The sequence below is a fragment of the Hemiscyllium ocellatum genome, chromosome 20 (assembly GCF_020745735.1).
Source record: "Hemiscyllium ocellatum isolate sHemOce1 chromosome 20, sHemOce1.pat.X.cur, whole genome shotgun sequence".
In the NCBI taxonomy this organism is placed as follows: Eukaryota; Metazoa; Chordata; class Chondrichthyes; order Orectolobiformes; family Hemiscylliidae; genus Hemiscyllium; species Hemiscyllium ocellatum.
The window spans coordinates 40,450,051-40,469,296 of record NC_083420.1 but is presented as its reverse complement, the minus strand read 5'-3'; the positions used below and the strand labels follow the sequence as shown (position 1 = coordinate 40,469,296).

At 39.5% G+C, this 19,246-nt stretch overlaps 1 protein-coding gene across 1 annotated transcript in view; it reads left to right on the top strand.

The window, feature by feature from the left end:
- LOC132825607 (protein ELFN1-like) overlaps nt 1-17,408 on the top strand; it is a 59,340-nt gene extending 41,932 nt beyond the window's left edge. Inside the window, exon 5 of the mRNA XM_060840990.1 lies at nt 14,986-17,408. Coding sequence (XP_060696973.1) covers nt 14,986-17,408 — 2,423 coding nt within the window. The remainder of the gene's footprint in view (nt 1-14,985) is intronic.
- Nucleotides 17,409-19,246: the final 1,838 nt, after the last annotated feature.

Below are 19,246 nucleotides of genomic sequence, written 5' to 3'. Positions count from 1 at the left end.
CTTATTTTTGAGTCATCCACAAACCTAGCCATAGTACATTTGCTTCCACCATCCAAGTCATTAATATATAGTAATTAATTAAACAATCTGATCCCTGTGCCACTCCACTAGTTACATATTTGCCATCCTGAAAATGCCCCCTCCTCATTCCAAATCTCTGCCTTCTAGTAGTTAGCTAATCCTCTATACATGCTAATATACTACATCCAAAACAATGGCTCTTACTAAGTAGCCCTATGTGTCGTATTTATTAAATACTTCTAAAAATCCATATATATTTCATTATTTGTTTCCCCATTGTCTATCTTTTTTAACCTCTTCAAAGAATTCTGGTAAATTTGTTGAGCATGATTTGCTCTCATAAAGCCCTGCTGATTCTGCTAGATTATATTATGCATTTCTCACTGCTTTGCTATTACTTCCCTTACAAGAGATTTTAACATGTCCCTATAACAGTTATTAAGCTAATTAGACATTTTTTATCTCCTTCCCTTTCAAAATAAAGGTGTTACATTAGCAGTTCTCCAATCCTCTGGGACTGTTCCAGAACCTAAGGATCTGAAAGATTACTACTGCATCCGCTATCTCTGTAGTGACTTCCGTTCATATCCTAAAGTGCATACCCTTAGGTCTAGCGGACATATCAGTCTTTAGCACCATTAGTTTCCTCAGCATTTTTTCTCTAATGAAAGTTATTGCATTTATTTCCATTTCTCCTTTTGCCCCTTGAATATTTAGTCATTTTGGAATGCTATTGGTATCTTCTATAGTGAGCCCCTATGCAAAGTATTTATCCAACTACTTTGCTATTTCTCTTTGAGGCTTGGTTGGACAGGTTGGTCTAGTTTCCACTGAAATTCAGAAAAATTACTTGATATGCAAACGATCTTGAATGGGCTTGACAAAGTGAGTGTTACATGAATATTTCTTCTTGTGGGTCAATCCAGAAACAGGAGACACTGTTTTCAAATCAGAGGTCATCCTTTTAGGACAGTGGTGAGGTGAAGTTCTTTCTTTCAGAAAGTTTTGTAACTCACTAGAACTCACTGCCTCAAAATATGGTGACGGTGGGGTCATTCAATATTTTTAAGGCAGAAGTAGATAAATTCTGGGACCAAAGGTTATCAGTAATAGATAGAAATTCAAAGTACAAACAGGTCAGCCATGATCTTATTGAATAATGAAGCCTTAATGGTCCAAGTCTAATCCTATTTCATGTGTTTGTATGCGTTATTGTATGCACTTTTTAATTTCCTGATTTTTATTGTGTTCTACAATATCATTGCTGTTTGTGGCCTATAAATTATTTTGATCCCAGCTGATATTATTACTGCACAAATCAGATCCAAGATTAATACTGGTTGAAATATCATATTTTGTTTCAATTTAATTTAATGAAGTAATGTCTCACTGAAATATAAGCACACAATGCTGCAGATTTTGCTTTAACATTAAAACAAAAGTTTATTAACAAAGAAAATGAAGATGAAATTGAATAAATCAGACAATCTGCTCATGATACAAATTCAAAGATATTTAAAACATATCCAAGAGAAGTATAATTGCATTAATCCCACAGGTTCTTTAAAAATTAAAAAGAAACAAACAGCTCTTATATAGTACTTCAAATGCTACTTGTATAATACTCATATGACAGTTCCTGTAGGTTAGACTTCAACTTTCTGCACTGCCTGAGCTTGAAGTATACAGTTTTAAGTAACCTCTTCCAGGTTTTATTCTAACACTTCTGGTCTGCAACTAACATTAACTCTTTACTTTAAGATAACCTAGTTTACTATATATATCCTTTCATTCTCAGAAGCACAGCCACCTGGCAAGCATTTCACAGGACTGCCCAAAACTCAAAGTAAGACTGATATCGAAGGTTTCCTTCTTTAAACTACGGATGTTTTGATTAAGCTTAAAAATAACAAGTCCTATAACTCCCTAACAAACTTTGAGATCCTATTATTTACCTTACTGGGTTGCAAAACAACTTAAGATAGTGCACACCAACCCATCCATTTGAAAGCCAGACCTCAAATTCTGTTTTAAAAGAGATCACCGTGACTACAAACATATTTACAAGTTAATTCCTTAATTCAGACAAAAAGTAAACACGCAGCTTACTAACTCAAAAACCAGAAACCCAAACTTATAATAAAAATTGGAAGGGGACTGGCAGGGAGATTTGCTAGAGCTGCTCAAGAGGATTTAAACTAGTAAAGTGAGGCGGGGTTGGGGGATACCACGGAGATAGCGAGGAAAGAGGTCAATCTGAGACTGGTACAATTAAGAACAGAAGCCTGTCAAAGGCAGGGACAAAGCAGCAAACTGATAAAATAAACTATATTTATTTCAATGCAAGAGGCCTAACAGGGAAGGCAGATGAACTCAGGGCATGGTTAGAAACATGGGACTGGGATATCATAGCAATTACAGAAACGTGGCTCAGGGATGGGCAGGACTGGCAGCTTAATGTTCCAGGATACAAATGCTACAGGAAGGATAGAAAGGGAGGTAACGGAGGAGGGGGAGTGGCGTATTTGGAAAGGGATAACATGACAGCTGTACTGAGGGAGGATATTCCTGGAAATACATCCAGGGAAGTTATTTGGGTGGAATTGAGAGGTAAGAAAGGGATGATCACTTTATTGGGATTGTATTATAAATCCACTAATAGAGGAAAATTGAGAAACAAATTTGGAAGGAGATCTCAGTTATCTGTAAGAATAATAGGGTGGTTATAGTAAGGGATTTTAACTTTCCAAACATAGACTGGGACTGCCATAGTGTTAAGGGTTTAGATGGAGAGGAATTTGTTAAGACTGTACAAGAAAATTTTCTGACTCAGTATGTGGATGTACCTACTAGAGAAGGTGCAAAACTTGACTTACTCTTGGGAAATAAGGCAGGGCAGGTGACTGAGGTGTCAGTGGGGGAGCACTTTGGGGCCAGCAGCCATAATTCTATTAGATTTAAAATAGTGATGGAAAAGGATAAACCAGATCTAAAAGTTTAAGTTCTAAATTGAAGAAATGCCAATTTTGACGATATTAGGCAAGAACTTTCAAAAGCTGATTGGGGGCAGATGTTCACAGGTAAAGAGATGGCTGGAAAATGGGAAGCCTTCAGAAATGAGATAACGAGAAGCCAGAGAAAGTATATTCCTGTAAGGGTGAAAGGGAAGGCTGGTAGGTATAGGGAATGCCGAATGACTAAAGAAATTGAGGGTTTGGTTAAGAAAAAGATGGAAGCATATGTCAGGTATAGACAGGATAGATCAAGTAAATCCTCAGAAGAGTATAAAGGAAGTATGAGTTTATTTAAGAGGGAAATCAGGAGGGCAAAATGGGGACATGAGGTAGCTATGGCAAATAAAGTTAAGGAGAATCCAAAGAGTTTTTACAAATACATTAAGGACAAAAGGGTAACTAGAGAGAGAATAGGGCCTCTCAAAGAGCAGAGTTGGAAAATGTCATGCTGGAAAAACACAGCATGCCAGGCAGCATCCGAGGAGCAGGAGAATCGATGTTTCGGGTATAAGCCCTTCTTTGGGACTTCTTATGCCCGCAACATCGATTCTCCTTCTCCTTGGATGCTGCCTGGCCTGCTGTGTTTTTCCAGCACAATCTTTTTCAACTCTGTACGTCAGCATCTGCAGTCCTCACTTTCCCCTCAAAGATCAACAAGGTAGCCTTTGTGTGGAGTCGCAGGAGATGGGGGAGATACTAAATGAGTATTTTGCATCAGTATTTACTGTGGAAAAGAGCATGGAAGATATAGAATGTAGGGAAATAGATGGCGACATCTTGAAAAATGTCCATATTACAGAGGAGGAAGCGCTGGATGTCTTGAAACACATAAAAGTGGATAAATCCCCAGGATCTGATTATATGTACCCTAGAACTCTGTGGGAAGCTAGGGAGGTGATAGCTGGGCCTCTTGCTGAGATATTTGTATCATCGATAGTCACAGTGAGGTGCTGGAAGACTGGAGGTTGGCTAATGTAGTGCCAATATTTAAGAGAGGTGGCAAGGACAAGCCAGGGAAGAATAGACAAGTGAGCTTCACGTTGGTGGTGGGCAAGTTGCTGGAGGGAATCCAGAGGGACAGGATGTACATGTATTTGGAAAGGCCAGGACTGATTAGGGATTGTCAACATGGCTTTGTTCGTGGGAAATCATGTCTCACAAACTTGATTGAGTTTTTTGAAGAAGTAACAAAGAGGATTGATGAGGACAGAGCAGTAGACGTGATCTATGTGGACTTCAGTAAGGCGCTCAACAGGATTCCCCATGGGTGACTGGTTAACAAGGTTAGATCTCATGAAATACAGGGAGAACTAGCCATTTGGATATAGAACTGGCTCAAAGGTAGCAGACAGAGGGTGATGGTGGACATTTGTTTTTTAGACTAGAGACCTGTGACCAGTGGAGTGTCACAAGGATTGGGTGCTAGGTCCACTACTTTTCATCATTTATAGAAATGATTTGGATGTGAGCATAAAGATGTGCAGGTTAGGTGGATTGGCCGTGCTAAATTGCCCATAGTGTTAGGTGCATCAGTCAGAGGGAAATGAGACTGGATGGGCTACTCTTCGGAGGGTTGGTATGGACTTGTTGGCCGAAGGGCCTGTTTTCACACTGTAGGGAATCTATTCTAATTTAATCTAATCTAAATAAGAGGTACAGTTAGTAAGTTTTCTGATGATACCAAAATTCGAGGTGTAGTGGACAATGAAGAAGGTTACCTCAGATTGATGGGATCTTGATCAGGTGGGCCAATGGGCTGAGAAGAGGCAGATGGAGTTTAATTCAGATAAATGCGAGGTGCTGCATTTTGGAAAGCAAATCTTAGCAGGACTTATACACTTAATGGTAAGACCCTAGGGAGTGTTGCTGAACAAAGACATCTTGAAATGCAGGTTCATAGCTCCTTGAAAGCAGAGTCACAGGTAGATAGGATAGTGAAGAAGGCATGCTTTCCTTTATTCGTCAGAGTATTGAGTGCAGGAGTTGGGAAGACATGTTGCGGCTGTACAGGACATTGGTTAGGCCACTGTTGGAATATTCCATGCAATTCTGGTCTCCTTCCTATTGGAAAGATGTTATGAAATGTGAAAGGGTTCAGAAAAGATTTACAAGGATGTTGCCAAGGTTGGAGGATTTATGCTATAGGGAGAGGTTGAATAGACTGGGCTGTTTTCCCTAGATTGTCGGAGGCTGAGGAGTGACCTTATAGAAGTTTATAAAATCATGAGGGCCATGGAAGGATAAATAGGCAAAGTCTTTTCCCTGGGGTGGAGGAGTCCAGAACTAGAGGGCATACGTTTAAGGTGAGAGGGGAAAGATGTAAAAGAGACCTAAGGAGCAACTTTTTCACACGGAGGGTTGTCCACCTGATGAAGGAACAGTGCTCCGAAAGCTAGTGCTTCCAAATACATCTGTTGGACTATAACCTGGTGTTGTGTGATTTTTAACTTTGTGCACCCCAGTCCAACACTGGCACCTCCAAATCATGAATATTCGAAGAGGTGTGACAAAATATTGAGGGAACATCCCTTCCCTGATGTATTGCAGTGTTTGCAGCTCAGCCTCTAGATCAATTGCAGCCAAATTTCCTCACATCATAAACATTACAAACATGTTGCCTTGGATTACATAAGAATTCCTGTTCTATAACCACCACACATTATCTACCCTGCTATCTATATATTGTTTAACTAATTGTTTTTTTTTTCACTGTTTGTTTTACTTAATGTCTATATTCCTACCTTTGCTTAAATTCTTATTATGTCAACAAATGTTCTACTTTCCCTGATTGAAATTTCCTATTTCAGATAATTGGGACATACTCATCTGTCATGCCCCTCAGATGCTGCCTGACCTGCTGTGTTTTTCCAGTGCCACACTTTTCAACTCTGACCGCCAGCACTCCTCACTTTCTCATACTCATCTGTCAGTCCAATGTACTTTACTACTATTAGTAAAGTTTGGTACAGGTAATTAAACAATACAATCTTAAAATTAGCTGTGAGTTGAAAAATTAAAGAGAAAAATATCACCAACCAATCACCAACCCATAATCCTGAGATACTGCAGTTAGACATTTCCCAGAAGGCGAATTCTAGAATCATGAATTGGATTGAATCACAAAGCTCCCATAACACTGCCCTATCTCCGGGTCTTTCTTCTCTTCTATTCCTTCAGATGTGGCTCTGTATCCACAATGTTCTCTCTCCGATGTTTTAGCTACTACCCTGTCTTTGGTCCTCCTGTCTTCTGCTCTTTTAGCTGCTGCTGTCTATCTCCAGGAACCTCTCTGTCCCACTCTTTAAGGTGCTGCTTTCTGTCTGTGGTCCCTCCTTTCTCCTGCTCTCTCTATATTAATTTAAATTTTAAACAACATTGACAGTATTTTGAGTGATATTAAATTGATTTTATATCTGCTCTTGGCAAATTGAAACAATCTCTATGAACAAATTAAGTTCTTTGTGAGTTACATCTCATATTTAATCACTTTCATCTACAGGTAGGGATCCAGGTTCAATAATGAATTCGCTAATCACAGCATGTTCTCTTCAATTCCTTCTGAAAAGAGAAAATGACATTCATATCAACAGGTACAGGCTAAAGCTTCTCAGCCAGGTTAATGCACAAATGAAAGAATGTGAAAAAGCATATGATACAGCGCAATGTATGTTCACTATTCAAAATAATTTGTTAGGATATCTGACAGGCAGCAGGTAATTGAAGAGGATCATTAGGTTTGTGTTCTGTGCAGATCTTCAAGATGCAATAAAGTACATGAACAGCTTGAGCACTAATTCACCCATGCAGTGTATGGGATATTATCAAAACCATAAACTGGCGTAATCTCGCATGTTTCAAATCAGGTTAAAGATTCATGAAAGGCAGTTCTGTCAGTCACAGGAGCCAAACAGCCTAATACATAAAGACTGGATAGACAGTGTGTTGAGTTGCTCAACTCCTGACTCCGCAAGGTCTCTCGACTTGCCACGCTACACATATCAGGAGAATGGTGTGAATGATTGGATGTGCTCCACTTAGGTACATTGGTGCAGTTCCAATAACATTCAGAAGGTTGCCACATAAATGATAGTCATAATGGCCTTATAGCCATTTCTGCAGAAGAGACTGCCCCCCAGGATCCAGTCCCCTCCCCTCTGAATTGCCTTCTGAAATAGCTGAGCAAGTGATTCCGTTCAAAGGCAATTAGGGATGGGCAATAAATGCTGTCCTTGCCATTCCACAAAAGAATAAAGAAAAATGTTAACAATTGGCATTGCTACAGAGTCTTTAATATAGTAAAATGTTCCATTTTGTTTCACACAATTGTTATCAAAAATTATTTGACATTGAGCTACTTAACGATGTTTAGAATGGTGACCAAAAGCTTGATCAAAGAGTTACATTTTAAGGTGCGTCTTGGAAGGATTAAAGCCAGGTAGAGAGTGGGAATGTTGAAGTGAGGGATGACAGAATTTAGTGCTTCTAAGTGCTTTGCTATAAAATCTTTAATAATGGGCTGTAGCATCTTTCCCAGTACCGACAGTTCATGGCATGGCTGCCAGTGGTGCAGTGATTACAATTGGAAAGCACAAAAGGATAAAAGTGGAAAGTTCCAGAGTGAATGCAGGGTTATACAGATGGAAGAGCTTACGGAGATAGAGAGTTGATAACGTGAAGTATTTGAATACGAGGGTGAGAAGCTAAAACTGTTGACAAATGTAATTACTTATTAGAATAAAGCAAAGATAGGCCGTTCAACCCTTTGAAGGTGTTAGCAGCTGATTTACTCCATTGATCTACTTTGGCTTCTAATTAATATCAACTAATATATCAATTTCATATTTAATGTTAGTAAGTTGGCATCAACTGTTTATTTCTCAGAGTGAATTCCGCACTTGCACCACCATTTTGCCTTCTGTCCTGAATGGCCTGATACTGGTTTTAATATGATGTTCTCTTGTTTAAAGTTTCTACCAATAGAAATAGTTTCTCTCTTGCTACCCTATTAATTCCTTTCTAAGTAAAAGGAACTCAATCCAGTTGGTCTTAACCTTCTATAGAGCAGGAAAGACAAGATTAGTCTAGATAAAATGTTAGCATATTTTAAAACTGTTATCAGGCAAAGACCTGCTATCAAGGGCAGGATAACATTGACATGACATTATAACTTTGCTTCTCTCTTCACAAAGGAGGACATAAGTAACATACCAGAAATCATGGGGAACAGTTTGTAATGAGAGAGAGAAAAAAAAGAGAGAGAGAGAGGAATTATAGCAAATCTGTATAAGTAAAGAAATGATTTCGGAGAAATTGCAGGATTTTAGGCTGATACATCCCCAGGACCTGGTAATCTACTTTCCAGAGTATTTAAGGAAGTGGTCCTAGAAATGGTGATTGCATTAGTGGTCATCTGCCAAGGCTTTTTAGACTCCAGAACACTTCCTACAGATTGGACAATAGCTAATGTAATCCTATTATTTAAAAAGGGAGGTAGAGAGAAAAGAGGGAATTACAGATTAGTGAGTCTGATGTAGATAGTGGGAAATATGCTACAGCCCATTATTAAGGATTTTATTGCAAAGCACTTAGAAAACATTGGTAGGATCAGATACAGTCAGCATGGATTTACAAAATGTGAATGCTTGATAAACTACGGGAATCTTTCAAGGATGTAACTGGTAGAGTTAATGGGGGAGTCAGTGGATATACTTTACTTGGATTTTCAGAGCACTTTTCAAAGAAGTCCCACATAAGCAATTAATGTGCAAAATTAAAGCACATGGAATTGGGAGTAGTGTATTGAGATGGATTAAAAAGTTGAGCAGACAGGAAACAAGGAGTTGAAATAACAGGGTCCTTTTCTGAATGGCAATGGCTAGTAGATTGCCTCAGAGATTGATACTAGGACTCCAGCTATGCATAATATATTATATAATTTAGATAAGGGAACTAAATATAATATCTCAAAATTTGAAGAAGATACAAAGCTGTGTGGAAGGGTGAGTTGTGAGGAGGATGCAGAGATGTAGCAGTGTGATTTGGACAGATTGAGTGAGTGGGCCAATGCTTGGCAGATGCAGTGTAATGTGGATAAATATGAGGTTGTCTATTCTGGGAGCAAAAATAGGAAGGCAGCTTTTTATCTGAATGCCTATAAGTTGGAAGGGGGAATGTTGAACGAAATCCGAGTGTCATTGCGTACCAATTGCTGAAGGTAAGCATTCAGGATAGCAGGCAGTAAAGAAGCAAACTGTATGTTGGCCTCCATAGCAAGATAATTCAAGTACAAGACCAAGGATGTCTTGCTGCAATCATGCAGAGCTATAGTGAAGACACACCTAGAATATTGTGTGCATTTTTGGTTTCCTTATCTGGGGAAGGATGTTCTTGCTACAGAGGGAGTGCAGCAAACTTTACCAAATTAATTCCTGGGATGGCAAGACTGACATATGAGGAGAGATTGAGAAGGTTAGGATTGATTCACTGGAGTTCAGAAGATGAGGGGAGATCTCATAAAATTCAAAAGGACTAGACAGATTATATTCAGGAAGGATGATCTTAATGGTTTTTCAGAACCAGAGGTTATATTTAAAGGATAAAGGGAAAACCTTTTAGGACTGAGATGAAGAGAAATGTCTTCACCCAGAAAATGGTGAGCTGTGGAATTCACTATCACAGAAACACGTGATGTGTTTTCATGAAAGAGGAGCTCTTGTGGATCAAGGGATATTGGTGCTGGTGGTGGTAATAGTTGGGGGAGTGGGTGAGAGCAGGAGGGGATTAGGGTGTTGAGCTCGATGATCAGCCATGATTGTAATGTATGACAGAGCAGGCTCAAGGGGTGAATGGTAAACTCCTGTTCCTAACTTTTTTGTTTCTATGTTTTTGCTTCAATGATATGAAATTAGGTTTCAGAGGGCTTCTGAGAGACAACAAAAGATTATTTGACAATCTAGTGATCATCCCACTCATTTGCTTGCTGAGATAAAATTGCTCGTTTAACTTTGCCAATGATTATTGGCAAGATAATGTTCTGAAAACAGAGCAGGGGGTCGGGGTGTGGGCGGTGATAATGGGAGGAGATTACTATTGCAGTGGACCATTTTAGAAATAGAAGGACAATGTGAATTAATGTTTGTAAAAATTAGATGAGATGCTTCAACCTAAATGTTACAAAGCATTCACATCCATATGTGTACATGTACACATATTGATACACACACTGCATGAAAGTGCCCAAACCAGGAACGTATACAGCAGTGCAATTAACAGTGAATGGGGATGACACATGAATAGGCAATGACCTAGTGGTATTATCGCTGTACATTTAATCCAGAGATCCAGGTGCTGATCTGCAGACCTAAGTTCAAATCCCTCCATTGGAATTTGAATGCAATAAAAATCTGAAATTAAGAGTCTAATGTCAGAAAAATACATCTGGTTCACTAATATCCTTCAGAGAAGGAAACTGCTATCTTTACCTGGCCTGGTCTACAGACCCACAGCAATATATTGCCCTGGGATGGGCAATAAATGCCAGCCTCAAGATTAGAGTGGTGCTGGAAAAGCACAGCAGGTCAGGCAGCATCCGAGGAGCAGGAAAATTGACATTTCGGGCAAAAGCCCTTCATCAGGAATCAAGGGCTTTTGCTCGAAATGTCCATTTTCCTGCTCCTTAGATGCTGCCTGACCTGCTGTGCTTTTCCAGCACCACCCTAATCTTGACTCTGATCTCCAGCATCTGCAGTCCTCACTTTCTCCTAATAAATGCCAGCCTGGCTAGCAGGAACCTCATCCTGCAAGTGAATTTTTTTTAAAATGTTGTTTTGATTAAATATGCACACAGCTCAGCTAACTGTATTTGGGTGTACGTGCTGCTTTCCGAATCTCCATCAGCACAGACATTGCATCAATGTTTCAGTCCTCATGAATGGATAATCTGGTCTCATCCCTGCATGCCTCTAGTTTTAATGGGTTCCATTAAGGCTGCCGATATTCTTGTGAGAACATATTTTATATGAAATCATAATGTAATCCTTTTAAATGAATACTGGCCAAGATCATTTAATGTGTAAGCCGTCCTTTGCATTCTTAGACATAAATAAATAGTGGTTGTTTTACTATTTAAAAAGCAGCTGATGAATGTTTTTAAAATCTTGAAATAGTCCCAGAAAATCCTCCTTATAGGGCTGTTCTAGAGTTCATGGAAATGATCATCTTTCCACATCTCTTACATATCTCCTCGGATATTGATTATGCAGATACATTTTGAAAAGAAAATTCATTCATAGAAGCACACAGATAAGAAAGAGGCTAATCTGCCCAGCCTGCTCTTTCCCCACTGCAATTCTTTTCCATCCCAGTACTTACCCTGTTCCTTTTTGAAAGGAATGATTGAAATTGCTTCCACCACCACCTTCCTGGCAGTACATTCCAGTTCACAATAACACAATTACATACAAAAATCTTTCCTCCTCTGATTCTTTTAGCAATTATCTTAAATCTGTCTCTACTGATGATTGATCCTCCTGCCAATGGAAGTAATATTTATCTTTTGTACATATGATTTTGACCAGGTTACAAACACTTTATCTGCTTTTTAACTGGCTCCTTTCTCTCTTTGTTTTACAAATAAGGTAACTCTCAACATTTTTTCTTGTCCTTTCTTCATTTTTAAGTCTCCAGATTTTGCTCTTTATATCCTCCCCAAATCCTCTTCTGAAGCAGCAAGGGCATAATGCATAATCTCTGACTGCAATTCATTATTTTACACAAATGCAAAACTGGTTACACTCCTTTCTTTTCCTTTGCCAAGTGTCTGCCATGGCTCAATGGGTCGGACTTTTACTTTTCAGAAAAACATAGGATCAAGCTACACTCTGGATACTTCACCATGTACACAACGTGATAAATCCAGTGAATTTTGGCGTCAGAGATTCCACCACCTTCAGAGATGCTAGCCCCTCATGTACATATGAAATATTCTATAATGCTGGTTAAAGGAAACCAAAGGATTTCTCCTCAAGGCACCGAGGAGAATGTTCAACATTAAAACAAATTATCAGGTCCTCATTTTTATTTGTGGGACTTGACTATGTGTACTGTAATGGTGGCTTCACTCTCTATAAAGAGTTTTGGGGAGCTCCAAGACCATGAATATGAAAGCCAATTTTTACTTGCTTCCTCAAAAGCCAGATAGTACTGCGAACCTTTCTGAGTTATCTCATCTTTTCAGTTTCAGGGATGGAATGTATCAGGGAGTTAATACTTGATCTGCATTTCTCGCCGTATCAAAAATTTAAAAATTGACAGAATATATCCCTGCAGACTGAAATGTTGGCAGGCAGTAACAGATTCTTGCTTCTCAGACACAGATGATGCTTATAAAGAGTAGATTCTCATAGGGATAAAAGTGCATCTCCCAGGATCTACACCAACTAGAGAATTATGCCTGGTTCAGTGGTACATCTCATTACATTCTTCATTTGCACATTGCAATGGTATGGGGTATGGATGCATCAATGATTGCAAATTAAGCCTAAGTCATGCTGTACTTATATCTAAAAATTAGCGATAATCATATTCACCCAGCATTTTACAAACCCATTGAAATCTGCACAGGCATTATTTTCCTTACTCCTAATGTGCTGACCTATATGTAGTTTCAAACAGTGCAAACCTATAATACCTTAAATGAGTGGCTATTCTTTATATGTGAACTCAGAATGGCAGCAATCTACCTACTAATGGCAGTAAGTCCTGCCTGTACACTTATCCACATATGCATTATCCATCAGACTGGGGAGAATTACTGAACCAATTTCTCCCCTTCAATTCCATAAATTAAAGCTCTGAAATTTAATCCCTGTCTGAAAGTTGAGAGTATGATCCATGCTGATAGTTCAGCACATAACAGAGAGTCCTGCACTGTTGGAACTGGTGCCTCTGTTCAATGAAATGCTAAATCTGTTAACCTTTGTGGTCATGGTATGATGTGATTCACTCTATTTGAAGCACTTTGAAATGTTTCTGAGAGGTGGCGTCAAGTTGATTTAATTATATGGAAATGTTAAAGAGCATATCAAAATACAGGCATTCTACAGCTCAAAGTTTCTTTAATAACTATTAACCTGAGTTCTATTGCATTCTAGTGAAGACTAAATGAGGGAGGTTTTTCAAGCATTTACTTTCCCATACCTGATGTCTCCCATTTCCAGTTCTGCCTCAGTTTATCTGTTTCTGAATAATTTATTCATTTCTTTGTTAACTCTAGATATCACTATTTTAACTCTGTCAATGTTAACCCCACATAAACTTAAAGCTTTCTCAAAAATATCAGCTCACACTAAATCCCATTTTCCCATCAATCGGTGCTTGCTGACATCTGTTGGCTCCAGGTCCAGCAATGCCACAAATTTAAAATGTTTTTCCTGTTTTAAAAATCCCTTCAAGGTTTTGTCATTCTGTAGACACCAACTAGTCCATAAACAGTGGAGTGGATACGTAATTTTTGCCAAGCCTCCCTTCTTCCAGTCCTGTAGTTGTAATTTGTGCAGGATTATAATTCACGAAGTGCTATTTGGCCTCTGGTATTTTCACAGAGAAATTCATGGGCCCTGTCACAGCTGTACACAATACACAGTTAGAAAAAGCTGGGAATTAAACTGGTCTATGGTGCTCAGATATATGCTGCCTTCAACTGGACAGTCCATGTTTGTTATAAAGAGTGGATTGGTTGTTAACAAGAAGATGGAAGTGTAAAATATGAGCCAAGAGGAGGATGAGGGTTTTATTTTATGTGTAACAACCTGTTATCTGCTGAAAGGGTAAAGAAGCAGATTCATTAATTACTTCGTAAAGGATTTATACCTAAAGATATTTTAGACCGAAGGGGAAAGAGAGTGAGGTCAATCGAACAGCTCTTCAAAAGAGCTGTGGCTGAATGGTTATCTTCTATACTGTTGATTCTCTGGCTTTTCAGCATGCAGCCTGCGCTGATCCAATCTCTGTCGTATGCATCCATCAAATGTAACTCAACAATGAAGAACTCGTGGCTGGATGTTTTATGACAGATAATAATGGGAGCAATTTCACACTTTGCAAAGAACAATAGCACACAAGGCTTAACAGTTCCAGTCCCCCTTCAGAGAAAGGAGCCACCATCACTCATATTGGCCTAGACTTTAAAACTGATTCCAAATAAATGTGAGAGAACCAGTTGGTCCACAGAATATATGGCTGTTTGAAACAGCTATCCAATTAGTCCAATGCCACTCTTCTCTTTCCCCTTAACCATGCATTTTTGTTTTAATTCATCAAGTTTGCTTTTGAAAGTTGTTACAGAATCTGATTCCATTATCCCTTCAAGCAGCATATTCCAGATCATAACAATTTATTGCATAAAAAGAAAATTCTTATCAGCCTCCTCTGCCTCAATTGCCCATTACTTAAAACTGTACTATCTAGTTACTGACTCTTTTGCCTGTAGAAACAATTTCTGCTTAATGACCCTATCAAACTCCTTCATTAAAACTAACCTTTTGTCCCAACATTCGGGCAGGTAGTATTGAAAAATAAGGGGAGCAGTGAGTATACATAGTAGCAAAGTAGAATGGGCTGAGGCATGAGCAGCCTGAAAGGAAGTTAAGGGCTGGTTTTCTAGGCAAGAGGTCTAAAATCACAAAGTAACCTGATTGAAAACGATTTCAGTTCATTTTCACTGCATTTTTCTCTTTTCTTATTTTCCAGAAAAGCATATGAAACCATCTATTGAAATGTACTGGAAGTACAAAGGGATCAAATGAGAAGTTACCATAAAGAAAACTGGAATAGGGAAATATCATGAATTATACAGACAAGAAAGTTACGACACCTCAGTTTAATAGCTAGAATTTCAAGGACAGTTTTGATTTTAGAGCTACAGAACAATTCAGCATCATTTATTGAGCAGGTGAGTGCTATTGGAAGCTTTTCCTCACAAACCGCCCAGAGCACAAGGGGATGGCTCTACACAGTTTCATTCTCTGGGTCTCACTAGCCTCGTTGATGAATGCTGCTGGTGTTTATGGTGACTGCTGGCTCATTGAAGGGGAGAAAGGGTTTGTGTGGCTGGCCATTTGTAGCCAAAACCAACCACCATACGAATCCATTCCTCAGCACATCAACAGTACCATAGTGGACCTCCGGCTGAATGAGAACAAGATCAAAAGCGTCCAGTATTCCTCGCTCAATAGGTTTGGTAACCTGACAGAACTCAATCTGACCAAGAATCAGATTTCTTACATTGAGGATGGAGCCTTCTCTGCTCAGTACAACCTGCGTGTTTTGCAACTGGGATTCAATAAACTTCGGAACATCACGGAGGGAATCCTGCGGGGGCTGGGCAGGCTTGAATACCTCTATCTCCAGGCCAATCTCATTGAGGTGGTGAGCCCCAATTCCTTTTGGGAATGTCCCAATGTAATGAACATCGACCTTTCCATGAACCGGTTGCAAACCTTGGAAAGTTCCACCTTCCTCGGTCTTGGCAAGCTCACCACTTGTGAACTCTACGGCAATCCATTTTATTGTTCCTGTGATCTTCTGGGCTTCCTGAAATGGCTGGTGCAGTTCAACAACACCACCAGGAGTTACGATCGAACTCAGTGTACATCTCCTTCAGATTTTGCTGGGTATCTTTTGCTGAACCAAGGCCAGGCCAATTCCAAGGATGCATTGAGTGTACTTGCTTCAATGTGCAATGAAGACCTTGACTCTGTTGATCCCAGGTTTATCTTCACACAGAAACCCTCAACTACTACTGTCCCAGAAAGTCCCTGTGAAGCTGAAGATTGCCCATCAGGTGAAGAGTCTACTCCATTGATATCCTTTCAGACCCCCATCATGAATATTGACGATACACCAGTAATAAAGCTAAAAGAGATCACCTACACAACAGCAACCCTTCTGGTCCACATTCCATTCCCTATTCGGAAAGAAAACATCCTGGTACAATATAACAACAGCATGTATACGGACATAAAGAGCCTATCCACAGAAAAGGAGGAAATTAAAATTGAAGAATTAATTCCCCATACTAATTATACATATTGCGTGGCTTCCATTCAAAATTCGCTGAGATACAATCAAACTTGTGTAACTTTCTCGACAAGGGCTAAAGCCAAAGCAAAGCCATTGCCTGCCACTTCCAATACCACCCATTACATCATGACCATTCTGGGTTGCCTCTTTGGGGTAGTCATCATCTTGGGTGTGACCTATTACTGTCTGCGTAAAAAAAAAGAGGAACAAGTAAAGAACAAGAAATCAGGAAATGCCAAGAAGACAATCATTGAGCTGAAATATGCCCCAGAGTTGGAGACCATCACCATCACCCAAATGGCACAGAAGCCAGTCCCACCCTCCGACATGATGTCATCCAGGATGCCTTTCCTACCTTCAGCAGGGGATCTGGAAGAATACAATCTCCGGGAGGTGATTGAAAGTCCGAAGCTCAGTCGAGGAAACTATATGGATGTGAGGACAGGTGAACATCCATATCACAGAGATATCCTCGAGAGTATGTTTGGAGAGAGTCAGGACTCTGCCGCTGAAATATCGACCATAGCAAAAGAAGTGGATCAAGTGAATCTGATCATCAATAACTGCATTGATGCTCTGCAGACAGAGTCCAGCTCCTTCCGAGGTCCTAATGCTAGGACCTTGGCATCAGTGGAGCCCCAGGACTTTTTGGTTTCTGAACAGTCCCAAGGGAAATCAGGGTTCCTGTCCCCTATTTACCGGGAAAGCTACCACCCACTAAAGAGACATAGCAGTATGGACGCAGCACCCAAATGTCCCAGCATCTCTTCCAACTGCTCTGTGCGCAGCCCTCGATCAGTGCGTTCTGAGATCTATGCTGGTCCCAGGTACAAATCAGAAGCAAAATACATTGAAAGGACCTCTCCAACACGCAGTGCCATCCTAAGCGGAACCCCATGTCGAATTGTGAGATCAGAAACAGGGCAAATGCAGCCCTACAGTGACCACTCACACCTCTATGCTGGCTTGCATCATGGAGAGCGAAAGCAGATGAGGAGTCCAAGTCCATGTGTCCTTGAAGCCCTCCCACGATCTCGATCCAGGAGAAATTTGGCCTACACTCAGTTCTCCCCCCAGTACCACAGCGTCAGCTATGCCTCCAGCCCAGAATACTCCAGCAAACCCTCTAAGGGGGTCTGGGAGCGTTACAAACCTCATGAGAAGTGGCACAGGAAGGATGAATACCTTGCTGCAGGCTACGCGCTGAGGAAGAAAGTGCAATTCGCAACAGATGAGGACTTGCATGATATTCTAGATTACTGGAAAGGAGTTTCCAGTCAGCACAAATCTTGACTCCTCATTCATCAAGACTAAATTGGACCAAAAAAACATGAAAATATTTGTTTTTACCCAATTATATTAACTTCTTAAAAAGAACTGAATGCACTAAGAATTCTTGAAACTGAACTCTAAAACCTGTGTAAAGGATTTCTCTTTTTCTCCCTCACTATATATATATATGCATATATATAATATATATGTATATGTATATATATATGTGATATATAATAAAAAGGAAATCCAATGCCTTGGAATATTGGATATTATTTATCGCATGACTCTGTCCTGTGACTGTGACTCACTGTAGTGTACATGGGGCATTGTTCGTTGTACAATGTACACCGTGACTGGACTGTGCCGTGTAATTGTAGCTCACACACTGCTCACACCTTGCATTGTACAGTAATATTTACCAGTAAGATTCCCCCCTTTGCCCCTGCAGTTCTGTACAGATAAATTTCTATATTTGCAATGATGTTTCTGGATTTTTTTGCCTGTTTGTATCAGGTTTTAATTGCGGATTTTACAGAATAGTCTGTTTGGTTCCCAGTGAATGTCTAACAACTGGCCCTGAGCTTTGGATAAAACTGGACTGGTGAAAGAAATGCACTGAGTGGTTTCTTCTGTCACATTCTCTTTCTGTCTCATTGGTCGAAGTAATGGGTTTTCTTATCGGGAGTGAAATCTTCACCTGCAAAAGGAGCAAAGGAAAGAGAGTAAAAGAGACAGAGAGGAAGATATAGAAAGGAACAAACACAAAGAAACAGAGGAAGTTAGAGAGAAACCAAAATATGAAATAAAAAGAATTAAAACGAGGAAAACAATACTTATATTTCTGTAATGTCTTTCCCGACCACAGGATGCTATAAAAATAATTTACAGCCAATGACATACTTTGAAGAATGAGGAGTGATTTACTGAAAACCCCTTCTACCCCAAGTGTTAACTTTTCATGTCCAAATCTAAATAATTACTGCTCAGGTGACTTGATCTTGGGGCATAACACAGCAGTGGTCAATCTTGTTCTCATCTCTCAAACCGCCACTTGGACATGCATATACATGGCTGCCTTATCATTCACATCGGTGTAAGTGACCTTAAATCTATTAAGGCCTACAACAGTTTCCTTTGGCCCTTTTCTCTCAGACAAGCCTTTCACGGAAGCCAACCAACTAACTGTGTGATTCAAAATAATGCAGCACAGTTATTATTCAAGTACTAATGACTCATTTGTTTAACGTTTTAAACACGTGATAAAGGTCATTCAGATGAATTAAAATCAGATAATACAGCATCCACTCCTGCTCAGTGCCAGACAATTATGTAATGCAGAATCCATTCAGATCACACCAAGATAGATAAAATTTGCAAGCAAGACATTTTCAATTTATTTATTTTAAATAGGTAACATCCGCAGCTGGGCTAAGATGTAACTTCTTTTTTGCTAGCAGCAATGGGAAATGTGTATGGATCATTAATAAATGCTGAAAAATACAGAGAACAGCAAAAGCTGACAAAACAAATGGTAAGAGTTATAAAAAGAGAGTATGAGAAGAAATCTGCAAAGGATATGAAAATCAGCACACAAAAAAACAAAGGTGAAAAAAGGCAGGTAATCAGGAGCAGTGTGGAGCCCATTGAAAAATACTTGATAATTCTGACATTTTCAAAGAAAATAAGGAAATGGGGGACATGCTAAATCATTAAAATCCTACAGAGAAAATGGTCAGCGTGCTGGAACTTACATGCAAGTTCATAATGAATCAAGGCAAGGACGCACCAAACTTAATCCAAGCAAAATAACAAGAATGAAGAAAATAATGATACTAAAGAGTGACAAATTCTCAAGA